This window comes from Geotrypetes seraphini, chromosome 18 (assembly GCF_902459505.1).
Source record: "Geotrypetes seraphini chromosome 18, aGeoSer1.1, whole genome shotgun sequence".
Classification (NCBI taxonomy): Eukaryota; Metazoa; Chordata; class Amphibia; order Gymnophiona; family Dermophiidae; genus Geotrypetes; species Geotrypetes seraphini.
Window position 1 is genome coordinate 47,376,599 of NC_047101.1, and position 22,000 is coordinate 47,398,598.

The window sequence follows — 22,000 nt, forward strand, 5'->3', positions numbered from 1 at the left end:
ACTTTGGCAGCTCGATTTGGTTTTGGAGGTTTTTTTGCATTTATTCTGTGCATGTGCCCATCACCAGTGATAGACACATACAGATTTAGCAAATCTTCGCTACTCTCTGCCTACCTCATTTGCATGAATGTTGTTTGGAGAATGACTCACTTAAAAAAAAAAATCGCTACAATAACGACTGTGACAGCAGCCCATCGGTTTTTAATGCAGATTTTTGAGAATCTAGCCATTCAATCACTAAATTCACTAAATTCAATCACTAAATTCAATCACTAAATATTAAAGCACGCTTAACATGGAAAAAAGGCTTATCGTATATACTCAAATATAAGTTGATCCGAATATGTCGAGACCCCCCATCCCCCCAAAAGGAGGAAAAATGGTTGACTCGAACATAAGATGGGGGCTTAATATTCAAGTGCCACGCCATGCCAGGATCTGCACCTTCACGCCCTCCCCTGCCAGGTTCTGCAGCCAGCCCTCCTCCCTGCCAGGCTTTGAACCCTTGCAAGAACTGGTGGCAGCCATTCAGGGAGAGGCGCAGGGCCACACAGGAGCTCGAGAAGCTAGCTCCTGCGTGCCGGTGCGCCGCTGGCCATGAGATCAGAAGGAGGGGTGCAGGGCAGGAATGCGGAATGTTTGTTCCTGCCCATACACCGCTGGACCACCAGGGATGTGAGAAAAGGTACCGGGGGGAGGAGGGGTTAAAAAATTGTTAGCATCGGCTGGGATGGGAGGGTTCCTCCTGTCCTGGCCTACCAGAGGCCTACTTCAAGTCGGGGGGGTGGGGGGGGGTTGGGTGATGACCCGAATATAGGATGAAAAATCTCGTCCTATATTCGAGTATATACAGTATTACGAAACATGTTAAAGCACTTTGTGATAATTTGCCTGGCAGTGCATACTAACCACCTGCTACTTAATTTTGGAAAACTTTTTTCGGGGGGGGGGGGGGGGGCGTCAATAGTGTTTGTGTCATGGGTGGGGAATGGATGTGGAAATTTTATCCAGATAGCATGTCCTGATTACTGTGCACTATATAAGTTGATAATGGGGACTTAATGCAGGGGCAATTACCAAAATAAACAAGCAGTAAAAATATTCAAACAATATAAAGCGCGACACAGTATGCTACATTACAATGTTGACATAATATGCAATAAAACATTTTAATATACAGAAAAAAACGTAACAAAGATGAAACATGTAGATAAGACAGAGTAAAGGGTATGGGACTTGATATTCCGTTTTTTCTGTGCGGTTACAATCGAAGCCGTTCATATATTTTCAGACAGATACTTATTTTTATACTTGGGCAATGAAGTGTTTAAGCGACTCGCCCAGAGTCGCAAGGAGCTGCAGTGGGAATCAAACTCACAATCTCAAGGTGCTGAGGCAACTGCTCTAATCACTAGGCCACCGTCAATAGGAGTTAGAAAACAAGGGGACGGATTTAAAGAAAGTTGCATGTGAGACCAGAAAGGTGCTATAGTATATGCAGCTGGTGTCGCTTCTTATGTGTGGGTGGCTAGAAAGTTAGTTATCGGTACTTGCAAGAGCTTCCTTCTTTCCTACAGCACGCCTGACAAGTGTTAATGAGCAAGAGAGAAAATTAAAACATGTGGGTAGTCTGGGAACCTCGAGGCAATAATGTTTCCATTTGCAAACTGACCATTTTTTTCACATTATAAAAAACAGAACTGTTACCCCCCTTTGGCAGAGGAGCCCAATGATCCTTGTTAAACAGCAACTCAAGGTTGGGCTTATCACTGCATGGCGTGTTAAATTTAGCGAGCTGCCCTGGGAAAGTGTTTCTTCCTAATAGCTACTAAGAGCTAGATGCACTAAAAACGATCATTAAGACCGTGTGGGTGGTCGCTACGAGCTAATTTTTTGGCCGATTTTCTTAATGGCAATCGATGTTCAAACGGCTTCCATGCAAATGAGTTTAGTGGAGGGCAGCCGTAATCCCATCCAATCGCTCGTTTAGAAACTGGCTCTCACACACTTGTCGAGCCGGTTTGGGGAAGCCCCAAAGCAGCCTCCTGCCACTCAGCTGTTAGGGGCTTTTTTTTCTTTAATGGCACAGATGTGTGTGTGTTACACATGCACAATATCTGTCCCTTCAAAAAATTGGTGAGTTGAGCCACTGCCCTCCACCCGAAGACCTCTGGAAGAAAAAGAGAGGTTATGAGGGGATTCCCACTCCCTCCTGCTACCCATCCCAGGATCCGACCCCTCCCCCTTCCTTCCTCTCCCCTTCCCCACTCCCCATCCTTAGAAAAATCAGCCCATTCCCTCCTGCCTCAGCTGCCTGGCTCCCCCCCATACCTCTGAGTGAAAATAACAACAGAAGAGATGCCCAGTCCATCTTGCTTGCAGGCCCACAACTCCAAAATGGTGGCATTCCCATGCATCCCAGGATGCACCGCAATGGGAAAGGCCCACTATTTTGGAGTGGCGGGTCTGCGGGTAGAAGGGACTGAGCACCCCTCCTGCTGTCATCTTCACTCAAAAGTACTGGAGTGGTTTGGGAGGGGAGGAGAGCCGTGGAAGGGGGGGGGGGGGCTGAGGCAGGAGGGAGTAGGCATTTTTCCTGCAGATTTTTCTCTAAGAACGACGATTGGGGAAGGGGAGAGGAAGGAGGGGGGAATCCTGGCTGAGGGGGTCTGTTCGGTGGGGGAGGGAGTGGGCATCTCTCCTGCTGCTTTTTTCTAAGGACGGTGGAGAGGGGTCCGGGGGGGGGGGGTGCGGATTCGACAGGGGGTTTCATGGTGGCAGAAGGGAGTGGGCATCCCTCCTGCCTTATTTTTGTTCCGGGTCATCATTGGGGGAGGGAGGCTGGCAAGGCATGGCTTTTTTTTTTTATGGGGCAGATATGTGTTACACACATACAACATCTGTGCCCTTAGAAAAAAAATGGCAGACCTATTGGTAACACAGTTTTTTGGTGTCGTATTACCACTTGGTGTACACCTTTTCAATGTTAAGCCATTGGATAGCTCGTTTGAATATTAATGACCTCATGTGAATAGTAATGAGGTTGTTTGCATGCGAGAATCTGAGAATGTGCGAATGCACGGAAAACCACGTGGTGAGCCGTTTTGAACATTGGGTTGGCAAATTTGGTTGGTTTAATGACCATCTGTACACGATCGGAGCATTTAGTGCATCAAGGAGGAGGGGGGCAAGAGATAGGGAAGCAGATAAAATGTGCATGAACAAGTAAACCCCTGCCGTACCTCAGCAATGAGGCACCACAATCACACAGTCCTCCTTCTCCTGGTGGCTGAGTTCAGAAATCAAGGAGTTCAGTGTGTCTATAAGGTAGGAATGGACTTCCCGCTTCACACTGGGGATCCCCATAACTACCGATACTGATAGCAGAAAAGCAAAACAAAAGAGAAAAGTCAGAAGAGTAAAACTATTCAAATGGTGAGCATTTCTGTTCCATCCAGTAGTGCTGAAGATTTATATAGCTACAACAACATTATGCAGTGCAAACTATAGAGTTATAGGCCACAAGAAGTTTATTCAGATGCCTGTGCATATGCAGTAAGAAACAATAATTATTTCCCTTTATTCACTTTTCCCACATAAAGAATAAGTGAAATTCACCTTTATAAATAGCATAGCATAGCATAGCATAGTATCTGTAGAAAGTAACAAGTAGACGTCTGACACCTTTGGCAAAATGGATATATCTACAGGGATTTAAAGGACACTGCTGTAAACAAAGGGCTTGAAATTCAAAAGGGTTTCACTGGGCTGGAGAGACTCCCAACGAGTGATCTAGCACCTGATATTCAGCGACACTTAACTGATTAGAAACATAGAAAACATAGAAACATAGAAACAATAAGACGGCTAGATAAGGGCCCACGGCCCATCTAGTCTGCCCACCTTAAATGTCCCTTCCCCTACCTTTGCCCTGTGTAATAGATCCATGTGCCGATCCCATTTGGCCTTAAAATCAGGCACGCTGCTGGCCTCAATCACCTGTAGTGGAAGACTATTCCAGCGATCAACCACTCTTTCAGTGAAAAAAGAATTCCTGGTGTCACCTCGTAGTTTCCCGCCCCTGATTTTCAACGGATGTCCTCTGTTGTCGTGGGACCCTTGAAAAAGAAGAGATCTTCCTCCGCCTCGATGCATGCCCGTAAGATACTTGAACGTCTACGATCATGTCCCCCTCTCTCGAGCGAGTTTTAGCTGTAATTGTCAAGCCGTTTTTCGTATGGTAGATCCTTGAGTCCCGGACCATCCGGGTGGCCATTCTTTGCACCGACTCCAGTCTCAGCACATCCTTGTGATAATGCGGCCTCCAGAATTGCACACAGTATTCCAGGTGGGGCCTCACCATGGATCTATACAATGGCATAATGACTTCCGCCTTACGACTGACGAAACCCCTTCGTATGCAGCCCATGATTTGTCTTGCCTTGGACGAAGCCTGCTCCACTTGATTGGCAGACTTCATGTCCTCACTGACGATTACCCCCAAGTCTCGTTCTGCTACCGTTTTTGCTAGGATCTCGCCATTAAGGGTATAAGACTTGCATGGATTCTGGCTGCCCAGGTGCATAACTTTGCATTTTTTGGCATTGAAGTTGAGTTGCCATGTCCTAGACCATCGCTCCAGTAGGAGTAGGTCGTGCATCATGTTGTCGGGCACTGAATCTTCGTCTGTTGTGCATTTGCCCACTACATTACTCAGTTTGGCGTCATCGGCGAATAATGTTATTTTACCTCGAAGCCCTTCTGCCAAGTCTCTTATAAAGATGTTGAATAGGATTGGGCCCAAGACTGAGCCTTGTGGTACTCCACTAATCACCTCCGTCATTTCGGAGGGGGTGCCGTTCACCACCACCCTTTGGAGCCTACCTCCAAGCCAGCTCCCAACCCATTTCGTCAATGTGTTACCTAATCCTATAGAACTCATCTTGCTCAGTAACCTGCGGTGTGGTACGCTATCGAATGCTTTGCTAAAGTCCAGGTACACGATGTCCAGGGACTCCCCAATATCCAGCTTCCGCGTTACCCAGTCAAAGAAGCTGATCAGGTTGGATTGAGACTTCATAAATTTGCAGCTGATTAATTTCAAGAAAACTATACCACTGACCACATAATGTCACCGATGGAGCTGGAGTAACCACAATGATATGCTGCTGTGAAACCCAGCAAGTATCACTTCTTGAAGGCCAGTAAAAGGAACTTGCTGGGCCACGTGAATGCACAAATTTTATTAAAGCATCTCTCTGTTCAGTGGAGGTTTCACATATGTTTCAAATCTAGCACTCTGTCATAAATACAAGCAATATATTGCCCTGGCTTCTACTAGAATTCCTTTTTCATCATTGTCACTATTCTTGGCTAAAAATGATGTTGCTTCATTTGAAACCCCGCTGACCTGAACTGTCATTTCATTGATTGGCAAAAAATGATGATTTTCTCTTGTTCCTGCGGCCATGCTGGAATCTTTCCTCTTGCAATGTTCTTTCTTGTTCAATTTGTTCTTTGCTGATGAAAGCATATTTAACTCCATGAATACTTTCATTGCAAAAGTCAAAAAGATCTTTAGGCATGAGAATCTGGCATTCAAGTGGATGCTTGCTCTACCTGTTAAGTGCTTTGTTGTACCTCCAGTGCCATCACATGGTGACATACCATGAACTGTAGGAAAAAATTCCATTCAGCAGTCATTCCAAAATCTCTTATGATGGCACAAATTAAGAAAATTCTTGAAATATTTGTATTGAGCACTAGAGCCATCACTAAATTTGTGGATGTGGCATTCCCAACTTTGAGATGAATTTTTTCATTTATGATCGTGGCACTGCAAAATCAAAATGTTCTCTTTCAAAAAGTGTTGCTTTTAGGAAGATATAGGCAGACTCTTTTTTTTTAAATAACTGACCCAGAAAAATGATAAATTTCAGCCCATGTGTCAAAGATGCCAAATTTAAAGGAATGTTATGATGTAAATATTCATGCAGAATTGCTGCAAATTTGAGAGTGTAGTGTCCAATGCAAGGATAATCTATGATAAAAATCTGAAGTCTGTATTCTTGCTCTGGAGCTATAACAGCTTACCAGCTGAACTGGTCAAAATCTGTGGCAACAAACTGCGAACAATTTTTGGGCACAATTTTGAGCAAACTTTTCAGGTGGGCTTTTGTATCCATGTATCCATGCTACCAATAATTAGCACTCTTGACCAATTATTCTCAATTTTACAAGCAGTTAAAAATGACACTTTATTCATTACTGTGCACAACATTCAGCCAGACAAGTGGGTCCAGCTCAGTGACTATTGCAGTTAGGAATCTAAAATCGTAGAAAAATTCCCTTAGTACTCTGAATATTCTATGTGTAAATTTTTTTTTAAACATCTTTATTGAATTTTCAGACCCAAATATAACATAAAATATTAATAATAAACAAAATATCTAGACAAAATACAAAATTAACATATATTAACAGTCATTCTATATAGACAAGTTACAAGTTTAACATATGAAACGAAAACATAAAGCATATCACACATGAACAAAATCTGAAACATAATGGTGGGGACCATTAGACCACTTGGCATGGAATGACCCTAGTGCCACTGAATACCCCTGCCATCTCCTAACCGGTTAGGTTTGGAGTGGGCTGGGGTAGAGCGCTGATTTAGCTGGTTACTGGTGATTTTCAGTCTGCTAACTGGCAAAGTAGCTGCATAAAGTCAGGACAGCAAAATACCTGTCCTAGTTTTATGCACTCAAATTAAATGGGCAATGGTCTGAATATTTGGTCAGTGCCCGGTTAACTTCTGACTGATTGCTGATACCTGGATATTCAATGCCGGGAGCCATGCTGACCCCGGTCAGGTCAGCCTGTAGCTGTGAGAGGCTCAGATGCTATATACCGCCATCGGTTTGTATACTGATTGTATTAATCGGTTGTATTAACCGGTTGTATTAATCGGTTGTATTAATTTAATCTGAATATCCCAGTTCCCAAATAAGTAAATAAAAAGCCAAGGTTGAGTTCAATTTGATATTATGGTGTATTCACCTAGCAGAGCCAAACAAGACAAGTGACATAAGAGCACACTGCAGAGATAAGACACAATAATCCAGCTCCCTCTTGAGGAGTGGAGGCTCATGCTTAGTACGACACAGGTCTAACCTTGTGCCGTATATCACAAAAAATCCCTAGCAAGTAAAGGTCAGAAGGCTGAAATAAAAAACATGGAGATGCTCAGGATAGAGGAAGGTGGTGTGAAAAGAAAGAATAGTGCTGGAGAACCTGCATTAACTTTTCTGGCTATCCCTCCACCTCACAAACATGAGAGTAAAATAAGCATCACCCCCAGTTACCTCCAGTGCGTCCTTGCCTCAGATGAACAGCTGGCTGAAGGCTATTCTCCTTGGAAAGTAAGTGTGGAAGATGGTGGAAGATGCTGGGCAAGTGGAGCACATTCTTATTTGTGATATTCCACAGTTTTAACTTGGTTTCATCTTTAAAAAAAAGAAGAGGTTAAGCAAAACAAGTAAAAGAATAGTACATCCCAAATCATCCAAGTAGCAATTTTGTCAGATGTTTGATTAACAATGGAATTTTTGGTATGATAGAATATATATAAAAAAAAAAAGAATTTCATTAAAAAAAAAAAAACCACAGGAGAGGTACAACTAAAACAATAAAGAACAAACCCACCCTGTGTTTGCAACTTCTAAAAAAAAAAAAAAAAAAAAAAAAAAATCACACCCTGTTTCTGTTTTTGAGAGGGTATTATTCAGTGTCGGGGACCCATACATTTTATCATGTTCACCCAGCGGGTTACCCTACCAAATAGGCCAACCATAAGCCCACTCCTCACATCATCAACCTTTCAGTGCCCCTGGATGGTAGTTGCCCTAGGCAAACTTGAAACTTACCCCCTTCCTTCCTAAATTAGATTCTAGCCTGCAGGCTCCTCCTCCTCCCCCATCAAGATTCTTATATTTTATATTGTGGGAGCTTGTTCCATTCCTCCGGAAAACACTCCCGCCCTTTGACGCTTGCCATCTAAGCTCCTTTCTAGTTGGGGGGTCTTCAGATCTTAATGTCCAGAGAAATGCAACTTGGGAAGCACAGTATAATATGAGACAATCCAATTAGGGTATTTGGAGGCCAACCCATGCAGGCTTAACAACCATCTTGAGCCAATACAGCTTGACGTAGTAGTCAGATACATGTTCATCTTCTGTTAATCTAAACCAGGGCTACCCAAGTCCGGTCCTTGAGATCTACTGGCAGGTCAGATTTTCAGGATATCCACAATGCACATGCATGAGAGAGATTTGCCTGCACTGCCTTCTTGGTATGCAAATCTCTCTCTCATGCATGTGCATTATGGAGATCCTGAAAAACCTGGTAATGCCAGGTAGATCTCGAGGACCGGACTTGGGCAGCCCTGATCTAAACAATATCCTGATGATGGAATTTTGCACCACCTGCAAAGCGTGCACTACAGTAGATGGCTTCCTTTACCACATCCTCTAGCAATGAATTTCAGAGTTTAACTGTGTATGGAGTGAAAAAAATATTTTCTCCAATTAGCTTTATGTTAAATATTTTTATTAATCATTGAACACTTGCAGAAATTTAAATAATAATAATAACTTTATTCTTCTATACTGCCATAGTCGAAAGACTTCCAGGCGGTTCACATTCGAAGAAGGCTGGACAATCAGCGAGATATAGGATGTAAGAAGAGAGGGTTACATACGGCAGTATCAAGAAATATAGGGATCCTTTTACTAAGGTGCATACTAAGGCCCTGATTCTCCAAAGTGCATCCCGATTTTAGGCAGCTGTAGGCGTCCTACAGCTGTCAAATCAGCCAATCGGGATGCACGTTTAAAAAAAAAAAAATGCTCCCCCGCAAGATGCCTAAGCTCGTCTAAGGGCCTTAGGCGGGCCTTAGGCTGAACCTAGGCGGCCCTACGTGTCTCCCTAGTAGAGGAGAAGCTTAAAATGTAGGCCGCCCCCCCCCGACACTACCGACCGCCCCCCCCAACATTACCGATAGCTGGCAGGAGGGTGCCCAATCCCTCCTGCCCGAAGATGCACCCCCCCTCCCCAGCGCTAACAACCCCCAAACCTCCACTCCACCAAACCTGTTCTTAGATGGGTCTTGCACGTCTTGAGCCGGCAAGCACGCCTCGTCGAAATGAAGCGGGCCCGCCCCTTCCTGGCCCATCCCGCCGAAGCCTAAGGCCTGATTGGCCCAGGCTCTAGAAGCCTGGACCAATCAGGCCTTAGGCATAGCGGGGTCCGCCCATCCCCACTTAATCTAAGGCCTGATTGGCCAAACAGACCTTAGACTTAATCTAAGGCCTGATTGGCCAATCAGACCTTAGACTTAGTGGGGATGGGCGGACCCGCTATGCCTAAGGCCTGATTGGTCCAGGCTTCTAGAGCCTGGGCCAATCAGGCTTTAGGCTTCGGCGGGATGGGCCGGGAAGGGGCGAGCCCGCTTCATTTCGACGAGGCGTGCCTGCCGGCTCAAGACGTGCAAGACCCATCTAAGAACAGGTTTGGTGGAGTGGAGGTTTGGGGGTTGTTAGCGCCGGGGGGGTGCGTCTTCAGGCAGGAGGGATTGGACACCTCCTGCCAGCGAAAGATATTGTCGGGGGGGGGGGAGATCGATAATGTCGGGGGGGGGCGGTCAGTAGTGTCGGGGGGGGCGGTCGGTAGTGTGGGGGGGGTGCGTCTTCGGGCAGAGGGTTTGGGCACCCTCCTGGTCAGGGGGCCGTGGCCCGCTATACTTATAGCGGCAGAGATATCCCTTGCCGCGATAAGTGTAGCAGGCCATGTCTAATCTAACCCGTTTCTCTAACCCCGCGTCTGTAACATGGACGCCGGTTACAGAATCGGGGTTTAGTTTAGGGCCGATTCTGAATAGGCTTGCGGGCCTCGCCTTCAATATAGGCAGCCTGCCTGGGGAGCATTTTTTTTTAAAAAAACGTGCATCCCGATTGGGCTGATTAGACAGCTGTAGGACGCCTACAGCTGCCTAAAATCGGGAACGCACTTTTAGAGAATCAGGCCTTAAAATGCTTACGTGCCCATTATATTCTATTGGCGCTTTAGCATTTAGAGCGCGCTAAGGACTTCATAATGCAGAAAATTCAAAGAACAAATCATCATCTGTTCAAACCCCCCCCCCCACCTTTCCCAAACCAATTCCATATTCCAACCCCTTAAGACCAACAATCCCTCAAAAAAACAAATTGGTGTTGCCAGAACCAACAGTTACAAATATTCAAATATCTAAGGTGTTCAAAAAGTTGATCACACTCATACAGTCCTTGTCCCTGAGAAATCATTGACAATTGTTCCCTATTAAGAAGTTCATGCATTGGGTTAAACCATTGGGTGAGGGTAGGTCCACTCAAGTCCACTGTAGAGGCAGTGTTTTTGCGATTAAAGATGCTTCATATAAAAATATCCTCAAAACATATCCTTTGCTATTTCAGTCATGTTATCCAAGGGGTGATATCTCATTGTTGATTATACATGGTACTCAAATGCAGCCACATATCTTTCCAGAACCAGTGAACATCCAGCAATCCCATATGCAATGCTTGTATGAAGCACTAATTACACCCCATTTCAGGCATTTCCCATCTTTCTTGCTCTGGAGGGATGGGATACACATTGTTTGAGGAATTGGTAATGCAGACTTATTGTAATGTATACTTTCCATGAGTCATGGACTATCTTTATGCTTCGCAGCAAATCTATCCACAGAGTATGTCCCAAAAATCTGACATCAATCACCAGCAATTTTCCACATAATGTCCCAGTTTCAACGTTTTTAAAAGGCCTTCATATATTGGTCCACCAAGCCTTAGATATAGCAGGAAGAGGGCCAGCATTCATCATGAAGAATAATTCAGTGATGTGCTAATGTTGCCATAGCTGCAACAGACTGAAAAGTCCATCAAGCCCAGTATCCTGTTTCCAACAGTGTGCCACCCAGGTCACAATGCCTGGCAAGATCCAAGAAGAGTAAAACATATTTTAATGCTGCTTATCCTAGAAATAAGCAGTGGATTTTCTCAAGTCTATCTGTAAGATGGTTTATGGATGTTTCTTTCGGGAAAATTATCCAAACCTTTTTCAAACCCTGCTAAGCAGATTTTTCATCATATTAACTGGCAACAAATTTCAGAGTTTAATATACATGTTGAGTGAAGAATATTTTCTCTGGTTTGCATACCCTCTAGTCCTAGCATTTTTGTAAGAGTAAACAAGTGATTCACTTCTACCCGTTCCACTCCACTCAGTATTTTTAGACCTCTACACCGTGTCTCCCTTGAACTGTCTCTTCTCCAAGCTGAAAAGCCCTAGCCTCCTTAGCTTTTCCTCATAGGAAAGCATTGTCCTCCTCTGTACCTTTTCTATTTATTTATTCAATTCGTTTTTTAATTCTATTATGTCTTCATTGCATGTCCCCTAGTTTTTGTACTTTTTGAAAGCATGAACAGCTCATTCTTATTTACCTGTTCTACTCCACTTAGGAGTTTATAGCTGAAGAGCTCTAACTTCTTTAGCTTTCCCTCATATGATAGTCATGCCATCCCCTTTAATATTTTGGTCAGCCTTCTTTGTACCTTTTCTAATTCTGCTCATTCTCTCTCTAGCTTTTATCTATCTATCTACACACATAAATTCATTTATTTTAATTTTTTGAGATAGAGCAACTGGAATCGCACACAATGCTCAAGGTGTAGTCACACTGTAGAACAATGAGGCAACCGATGATGGTGTGCAGGCAGGGGCTTTGTTGCCTTTGCTTTCTAGTGTGAAGCGCTGGAGAAGTTCTCCCTTCACTGACCCTCCACACTGAGGTTGCCCATTATTCTATTATTATTGTTTAGCTCAGGTGCTTTTATAGGCAGTTTTCACTCTCAGAACCCTTGTTTGTTGCCTTGTTTTTTGACACTGTAAAACAAGACATTTCATTCTCCATTCCGTTCCTAATCGTATAACATTCTATTTGCATTTCGGCTGCTCTTGAGCACTGAGTAGCTTGTGATGATGCACAGATACTTTTCTGGGAACCCTTCCATCAGGGGATTTTGACTATAATGACTGGATTAGGAAGGATTAAAAAACATGTAAACTAACAACCTATAGCTATAGTCTGAGTTATTCGTCCCTATGTGCATCACTATGCACTTGTCCACATTAAATTTCATCTGAAAGAATTTTCCTTTCTTGTTTATGATAATTTCAATGAAAATAAGAGTTTAAATAGTTAAATGCCTCTATAAAAATTAAGGGTATGGTTATCCCTTATTGATTACCAAAATTTTATGTTGTTATATAATGCAATTCTTTCTCCTCAATGATGTGGGCTTGATGGGATTTCTGATTTTCTACAACTGATTTAAGTTGTATTAAGAGAAATGATATTCTATATTTTTGTATAAATTCCCATATCCTGTATACTTGTTTGGATACGTTTACAAATTTCAATTAAATAAATAAATTTCATCTGCTATTGGGATGGACAGTGTTTCCAAATTCATTTAATCAAGGTAATCAAGGTAATCATTTACCTTGTTTGTTCAACTTACTAATCAAAACTAAGTTTCTGCTGGTTCTGCTACTATGAAGATGATTTCGTAGAAAAAGTTTGTGCAGTTGTATTTCTCGTTCGCCTTTTCTTTTTTTTTAATTTTTAATCATACTTGAAAAAAAAAAAATATACAGAGGTATTCAGCCTTACATGTTTAAAATTATATGGATAATGTTGCTAAAAATATGTAAAAAAATGTTAGCACAAAAAATCTACTTGTATAAGAACCAATTAATCAATAAACCATCTAAGCAAAATAAGAAATGTGCAAATGAGTAAAAACGTGGCCTCACAATCAATAATAAAAAAAAGAGAGAAAAAAAAAAGACCTCAAGAGGCTACAGGGGGCATTAGCCAAACCTCTTCAACACTGCCCACATTATCACAGGACTCAAAAACAAACAAACAACGAACCCTCCAGAATAACCTTGAATTTAATATGTGAAGCCACCAATATTCATTGCTATGTTGCAATACAATGCAGAAAAGGAGGCTGAAAATGTATCCACTTGTCCGATTTGGTGGATCCTGTTTAAGCTATACAATTGATCCTCAATGACAGTGGTCACCATAGGTGACAGTGGTCACCACTGCATACACCCGACAAGAAAGCCTCGTTTTGCAAGCCACGGCTTCAAGAGAATTATGAACTGTCCTGCTGTCCCAAACCTTCCAAAATGGTGCTAGGGTATTGAAAGACACCGCTCTTTAAAAAAAAATGCATCATCGGATCTTTCAGGTGTGACACGCTAGGGGGATTAGGAGGGTGGGGTTAGGGTTAGGGTTAGGGTTAGGCTCTCGGCTGATGAGCTTGCTTCTCTGTATGCCCTTGATAGGGCATACAGATACTTTTGGATACTTGCAATATTGCAATACTTGCAATACTTTTGGATACTTGCAATTAAACCATTACATCTGTAGTCTTGATGGCTCACATTTGACCGCTTCTATAGCACAGCGACTTGGCCACTGATATGCTCAGGCGGAGGAGTCACCATCACGTCTCCACTACTATACGTCGGATCTCTTGACTCTCAACATAGAAAGCCAGACAATCTCTTTGGCTGGGGCATGAGGTTCTGACCTCGGTATTAGCATCCCTCCCCAGTTGATAGTTAACGGTTTTAGGACTTCTGCATACTTTCTATTAGTGTGCTCCATAGGGAGCAAGAATATAAGTTTTTCCATAGAGTCTGTGTGTCTCCCTGGAGAGTTTATAGAGCTGGTTTTGCTGCTCAGGCTACCTGTGTGGCTTGGGACCTGCCCATCTGGGACATATGTCCAAGTATGGGCGTTTTTGATTTCTCTTTTCCCTCTGATGCCCCTTTGCAATCCTTTGCCTGCACTCTTTTATGATGGGGGAGCATTGCAGTCTTTAGATAGTGGGTCCCGTCTTTTTGTTTTCAAAGCTCTCCTTTTAGCCAAAAAGGTGATTTTGGTGTATTGGAGAACCAGTACGGCCCCTTCTTTTTCTCAATGGAAGTTGTTTTTATTTAATTTAGCGTTGCTGGAACGCCGGGCAGTGTGTGTGAGGGTGGAGGGCAGCTGGAAACTGTTTCCCTTGAGTATTTTCTTTCTTTCTATCAATTGTTCTTCCCTTTTGTTCCCGTTCGTCAATGTCTTTAAAAAATGTCATCTCCCCTGGTTTGTTTTTGTTTAAATTGTATTTTAATTGGTGCATTGTTTTGGCGTTTTTGTACACCGCCTAGAAGGCTTGATTGGGTGGTATAAGAAATTTTAAATAAACTTGAAACTTTCAAGATGTTTGGGAACCATATTGGAATTCCCTTCCTTATAGGGCCTTCTCTTAAATTCCTAATTTTTCTGTGCTTTGGGGGTTTTCTTTCTTGGTTGGCGTTGTATGTTGCTCTATTGTCTTGGATTTTCTCTCTCTACCTCTTTTCTTTTTCTCCATATTTCTCATGGAACTTTGAGTGTCCCGCTGTTTTCTTCTTGTTGTGTCTTCTTTCTCTTTGAGGCTACCACATATAACGGGTTGGGTTGGGCTGGGGTTGGGTTGGGTTGGTAATTTCCCTGTGTGGCCCACCGGGGATGTCTCTATTAGCCATAGTTCTTTCCTATTCTTGCTGGGAACGGGGTCTTTCTAATTGAAAATTATGGCTTTCAGTGTGTCCTCTGGTCACATTTTGCTACTTTTCCCTAAGTCTCCTGTCCATGTGTATGATCATATGTACTGTTTTGAATTTCTTATGGGGGGGATGCTTGGTTTTGGTTTTGTTTTCTGCTTTTACCTTGTATGGGCTCATTTCATGGTTATTTGCTCATCCCTGTTGTGCTTTGACTGTTGTTTTTGCCTAATAAAAACAGATTAACAAAACAAACAAAAAAAAAAAATTACAGCGACCAGGTGGGTGGGGGAGTCAGGAGCAGGACAGAGAGGTTGTGTCGCAGGATCCTGCTGGGGCTAGGAAGGAGCTCTTGGTGCCCTCCCAAACAAAAAAGCAATGCCTGGTTAGACCTTCAGTACATTCTATATCTTCATGAATGAGGTAATAAATTCTTTCTTATGGGGGGGGGGGGGAAGCGTATCATCACGTGCAATTTGGAAACAGTACTTTGGTAAAAAGAACACAACTGGATTTATTTTTTTAACACAGTAGAATTGACTGGTGGAGACAGAGACTGTGTCTGAATTCAAGAGGGCCTGCGATAAGCACGTGGGATCTCTCGGAGAGAGAAAGAGATAATGGTTACTGCGGATGGGCCTCACAATTCAGATGTAAAGATGGGAAGAGGAGATGCAAATGTTAAGAGCCTTAGCCAATAGGGAGAGGAAGAGATAATGGTTACTGCGAATGAGCAGACTGGATGGGCCATTTGGCTTCTATCTGTCATCTTATCCAAATCAGAATGGTTGTTTTTTTTCTGCTTGGTAGAATAATAGTGATGAGCGGGTGCAGGTTGATGATGTACTTTTTAAAGGATGACATCTTTCAGTACTGTTTCAGCACTGTTTTGGAAGATGTGGGCAGCTGGACAGTGCAACGACTTGTGAAATAGGACTTCCTTGTCGGGTGTATACGAATTATCATACAGAAGTTTCAAGTTTATTAAAAATTTGATTTGACCGCTTATCAGATTTCTAAACGATGTACAATGCTTTAAAATTGGGGATAATATATACAGCATATTTGAACACAACACTAACACGACTTGGACAAACACACAGATCAAGGTAAGGAGGGGAAAGAACTACAATAGTTACAGGACAGAAGAACATGGAAGGTGAAAACACTAGGGGGGGATGTCCTTACAGGGGGCAAGAAAAGAATCTTGATTAAGATCGATCGAGAATTTGGGAAAAGATAAGATACAAAGAAACAAGATGGAAATGATCCCACAGCAGATTTCTGTGGTCCAAAGGAAGTGGTCTTTTGAATTTGTGGTCAGAGACTAACATTCTAGCTTTATTCTAGCAATAATCTAAATGTTAGCCAGGATAAAGAATTACTGAACTCATAACAGAATCAGACCAAGTTACATCAAGCACAACATTCTGTCTCAAACTGTGTCAGTCTGGGTTTCAAATACCTAGCAGATCCCCCAATGAAAATCAGTTTCTCATAACTGATTCATAGGGATAAGCAAAAGTTTCCCCAAGTATATCTAACTAATAATTTGAAGGACTTTTCCTTCAGGAACTTGAATCCCTCTATGTCAGTCATTTTGACTATATCATCTGGCAACAGATTCCACAACTTAATTTCACAGATGTCCGAAAGGGTTAACTATTCCTTATTTAACCATTCTACTGCCTCATGATTTTATAAACTCGTATCATATCTCTCTTAGACATTTTTCTAAGTGGAATAGCTCTAACTTATTTAGCCTCTCTCATAAAAGAGGAGTCCATTTATTTAAATCATTTTTATTGCCATTCTCTGAACTCTAATCCAGCTCTGCTGTATTCTCTGTGAGATGGAGCAACCTGAACTAGACATAATTCTCAAGGCGCAATTGCACAATGGACCTTTGCAAAAGCATCTTTATAGCCTCAGTTTTGATCACCATTCCTTTTCAATGGATTCTTAATATTCTATTTATTAATTTTGTCAATTGAGATACACTGGACTGAAAATTTTAAGATATTTATTTGCAAAAACGTAATATACAGACTATCACAGAAGTATTAGAGTGGTTTATAAATATCCCATTTTAAGACATAAAGGAAAGAAATAAGACAAAAAAATAAAGAACAAAGATAAATATAGTAAAAACAAAAAGAAGAGAAAAAATGCTAATGAAAACCAGCATACAATAATCAAAATGAAATATCAATACACCTAAAAACTAGATACTAGGGCTTTGATTCTATTGTCGGACTCCTATTCCAACTTACATGTTTTGTTCTGGACCTTAAGTACTGCTAAATATAGCATCCAGAACAAAAAAGTATAAAATGATAAATTTACCATATACTGTATTATAATGTAAGTTTTTATTTTGAATCCAGGTCAGAGGCACACATTTTTACCAATACTGATTCCAGCCAAAATTGCTTCTGACTCCAATTCCACAGACCTGGTAGATACATGAAGGGAACAAAAGTCCTTAAGAATTATACTGTACTGTTACTATTTGTATTTCGTACTTCAGTCTTTCTTTTGATGTAAACCACCGAGAAGTCATCAGATTGCGGCGTTATAAAATAATAAAGTTATTATTATTATATATGTGTATATCATAGAATATAATTTTGATTAAATTTAAGTGCTGTTATAGTGTAAAATGACTGTGTTTATATGTTGCACTTATTTTGGCCTTAAAATGATTAATAAACTTTTTGGGAGGGGGAACTTGGGGAGGTAAAGGACAGCAATGGATCACCTTGACAGACCCTGACTTGATGAGGACCAGTCAGCACGGTTTTAGCAAAGGCAGATTGTGTTTGACGAACTTGCTGCACTTCTTTGAGGGAGTAAACAGACAGATAGACATGGGTGATCCGGTCGACATTGTATATCTGGATTTTCAGAAGGCAAGGTTCCGCATGAACGACTACTTCGGAAAATTTCAAGCCATAGAATTGAGGGTGAAATACTCACGTGGATTAAAAACTGGCTGGAGCATAGGAAATAGAGAGTGGGGGTAAATGGACAATACTCGGACTGGAAGAGCGTCACCAGTGGGGTGCCGCAGGGCTCGGTGCTTGGACCCGTGCTCTTTAACATCTTTATAAATGATCTGGACATAGGTACGACAAGTGAGGTGATTAAATTTGCGGATGATACAAAGTTATTCAGAGTAGTAAAGACGCAGGGGGATTGCGAAGATCTGCAACGCGACATAATCAAGCTCGAGGAATGGGCATCGACATGGCAGATGAGGTTCAACATGGATGTAAAGTGATGCATGTCAGTAACAAAAATCTCATGCACGAATACAGGAAAGACCTCCCAGGAAAGGGACTTGGGAGTTCTGATCGACAAGTCGATGAAGACGTCCACACAATGTGCGGCGGCAGCAAAAAGAGCAAACAGAATGCTAGGAATGATAAAGAAGGGGGATCATGAACAGATCAGAGAAGGTTATCATGCTGCTGTACCGGGCCATGGTACGCCCTCACCTGGAATACTGCGTCCAGCACTGGTCGCCGTACATGAAGAAGGACACGGTACTACTCGAAAGGGTCCAGAGAAGAGCGACTAAGATGGTTAAGGGGTTGGAGGAGCTGCCGTACATCAAAAGATTAGAGAAACTGGGCCTCTACTCCCTCGATCAGAGGAGATTGAGAGGGGACATGATCGAAACATTCAAGGTATTGACTTAGTATTGACTTAGTAGATAAGGACAGGTTGTTTACCCTCTCCAAGGTAGGGAGAACAAGAGGGCACTCTCTAAAGTTGAAAGGGGATAGATTCCGTACAAACGTAAGGAAGTTCTTCTTCTCCCAGAGAGTGGTAGAAAGCAGGAACGCTCTTCACAGACTGTCATATTTATGACTACCTCCCCTCTTCACAGACAGTCATATGTATGCGGTTGGTGTCAGGAGCTGAAAAGCTTGAAGAAAGAAGTCAAGCGACTTGAAGACAAGATACAAGAGCTAGAAGGACTTTACACCACCGAGGACCCAACCGGGACAGCTGAGGACTTCATGAGTGAGAGACACGTTGAGGAGGAAGTCAAGGAACTCGAGAAATTCATTGAGGAAGCATACAGGAAAAGGGTGGAAGAGAACGACCTTCAGATGAAAGATGGAGTTACACCAACACCAACATGGAAGGGAGAACAAGAAGCAGATGACTTCATAGAAGACACCCACAGAGGAATACCACATGAGAGGGAAGAACTGGCTATTCGATGCCCAATAGAAAGAGTGCAGCACACCGAGGACATTGACCTGAGACCGAAGCGAAAAATGAAGAAGGGAAAGTCAGCGATCCTAGTGGGAGACTCAATCCTGAGGCATGTGGACAGCCACATAGCAGGAGGGAGAGAGGATCGACTGGTGACCTGCCTCCCGGGAGCGAGAACAAAGGACATCGTAGACAAAATTGGGAAGATCCTGGAAGGAGCGGAGACAGAAGAGACCGCAGTAATGATCCACATCGGGATGAATGATGTCAGTAGGAGAGACTACAGGAGAAGCACGCTGATAGAACAGTTCAAGATCCTGGGAACGAAGCTGAAGATGATAGCGTTCTCAGAGATCCTACCGGTACCAAGGGCAGATGTGAAGAGGCAGGAGGAACTACAATCAATAAATGCGTGGATGAGGAAATGGTGTGAAGAAGAAGGTTTCTACTTTGTGAGGAACTGGACAATGTTCTGGGGCAAGAGCAAGCTCTACAGGAGAGATGGACTGCACCTGAGCACGGCGGGAACTAGACTTCTAGCAAACGACGTCAGGAGAGGAATAGAACAGACTTTAAACTAAGAAGAAGGGGAAAGCCGACAGTTGACCAAGTGTCGATGATTCGGAAGAAGGTATCCCATGAAGATACTGAGGGGAAAAAAGACTGGGAAGAAACAAGGGACAAATTACAGGAGTCGACTAACCCAGAAGAGGAGGTTAGAAAGATTGTAACAAAAGAAAAGAAACCAAGGACCGAAGCACAAGGAAAGGAAATGAAGATAAGGAAATACCAGGATCTAAATTGCATATATACTAATGCAAGGAGCCTAAGAAATAAAATGGGGGAATTAGAAGTCATGGCCAATGCAGAGGACATAGACATCATTGGAGTCGCTGAAACATGGTGGAATGAGGAAAACAAATGGGATACAGCACTGCCGGGGTACAAGCTCTATCGCAAGGACAGATCAGGCCAGAAAGGTGGTAGAATAGCCCTATACATAAAAGAAAGCATACAATCGACAAGATGACACAGCAGAGACGACCAACAAGCTGGAATCGCTATGGGTTAAAATACCGGGAAGGAAAGGGCCTGAAATAAAGCTGGGCCTATACTTTCGTCCACCCGGGCAAACTGGAGATATCGATGAAGAAATGGAAGCCGAGATGAAGCAAGAATGTAAAAGCAGTAACACGGTTATTAAGGGAGACTTCAACTACCCCGGGATAGACTGGAGTCTTGGAAGCTCAAGATGCGCTAGGGAGACAGAATTTCTGGAGGCTACACAAGATTGCTTCATGGAGCAGCTTGTTAGAGAACCTACGAGAGGAAATGCCACTCTGGATTTAATCCTAAATGGGTTAAGAGGACCTGCAAATTAGTGGGACCGTTGGGAAACAGCGATCACAATATGATCAAGTTCAAGGTTGAGGTTGGAATACCGAAAGGAAAGAGAACCATAGCTACAACCTTTAACTTCAGAAAAGGAAACTACGAAGCAATGAGGGAAATGGTAAGGAAGAAACTTAGGAACACTAACAGGAACTGGAAAACGGTAGAAAATGCCTGGTCTTTTTTCAGGGACATGGTGAGCGAGGCGCAAAATCTGTATATCCCCAGATTCAGAAAGGGGTGCAAAAAGAGTCGAATAAAAGACCCGGCGTGGATAACTAAAATAGTGAAGGAAGCGATAGGAAATAAGAAAAATTCATTCAAGAAATGGAAAAAGGACAAAACTGAGGAGAACTGGAAAGAACACAGGAAGTATCAAAAGGGGTTTGAAAAGCCAAAAGAGAGTATGAAGAGAGGCTAGCCAGGGAAGCACGAAATTTTAAACCGTTCTTTAGATATGTTATAGGGAAGCAGCCGGCTAGGGAGGAGGTGGGACCGCTGGATGACGGAGACAGGAAGGGTGTGGTGAAGGAGGAGAAAGAAGTAGCAGAAAGACTTAACGTGTTCTTTTCGTCCGTATTTACAAATGAAGACACATCCAACATACTGGAACCCGATCAATTCTTCAATGGAGATCAAGCAAAAAAATTAACATCTATGGAAGTGAGCCTTGAAGATGTACGCAGGCAGATTGAAAAATTAAAAACTGACAAATCCCCGGGTCCGGATGGAATCCATCCAAGGCTTCTGAAGGAACTAAAGGAGGAAATAGTGGAACTACTGCAGCAAATTTACTATCTATCCCTGAAAACGGGCGTGATCCCAGAGGAGTGGAAGATAGCCAACGTTACACCCATCTTTAAAAAGGGATCAAGAGATGACCCGGGAAACTACAGACCAGTGAGTCTGACCTCTGTTCCGGGGAAAATGGCGGAAGCACTGATAAAAGAAAACATCGATGAACATTTTGAAAGAAACGAACTTCTGATAACCAGCCAACATGGTTTCTGCAAGGGGAGATCGTGTCTAACGAACTTATTGCACTTCTTCGAAGGAATTAATAAATGGATGGACAAAGGAGACCCCATAGACATCATATATCTAGATTTCCAAAAAGCCTTTGACAAGGTGGGGTCCCGCAGGGCTCGGTGCTCGGGCCGCTGCTATTTAATATATTCATAAATGATCTAAAATCAGGGACGAAGTGTGAGATAATAAAATTTGCAGACAACACCAAACTATTTAGTCGAGCTCGGACTAAAGAGGACTGCGAAGAATTGCAAAGGGACTTGAACAAACTAGGAGAATGGGCGACGAGATGGCAGATGAAGTTCAATGTTGAGAAATGTAAAGTATTACATGTGGGAAGCAGAAATCCGAGGTACAACTATACGATGGGAGGGATGTTAGTGAAAGAGAGTACCCAAGAAAGTGACTTGGGGGTAATGGTGGACATGACAATGAAGCCAACGGCACAGCTAAGAGAGCAAATAGAATGCTAGGTATAATCAAGAAGGGTATTACTACCAGAACGAAAGAAGTTATCCTGCCGTTGTATCGGGCAATGGTGCGCCCGCATCTGGAGTACTGTGTCCAATATTGGTCGCCGTACCTTAAGAAAGACATGGCGTTACTAGAGAGGTTTCAGAGGAGGGCGACACGTCTG

General features: G+C 42.8%; 1 protein-coding gene across 1 annotated transcript in view; it reads right to left on the bottom strand.

The window, feature by feature from the left end:
- The window catches only part of MGAT4B (alpha-1,3-mannosyl-glycoprotein 4-beta-N-acetylglucosaminyltransferase B), a 519,490-nt gene that overhangs the window by 139,509 nt on the left and 357,981 nt on the right, over positions 1–22,000 (bottom strand). The window contains 2 exon segments of the mRNA XM_033927559.1: positions 3,259–3,377; positions 7,368–7,508. Of these exon segments, the coding sequence (XP_033783450.1) occupies positions 3,259–3,377; positions 7,368–7,508 (260 nt within the window).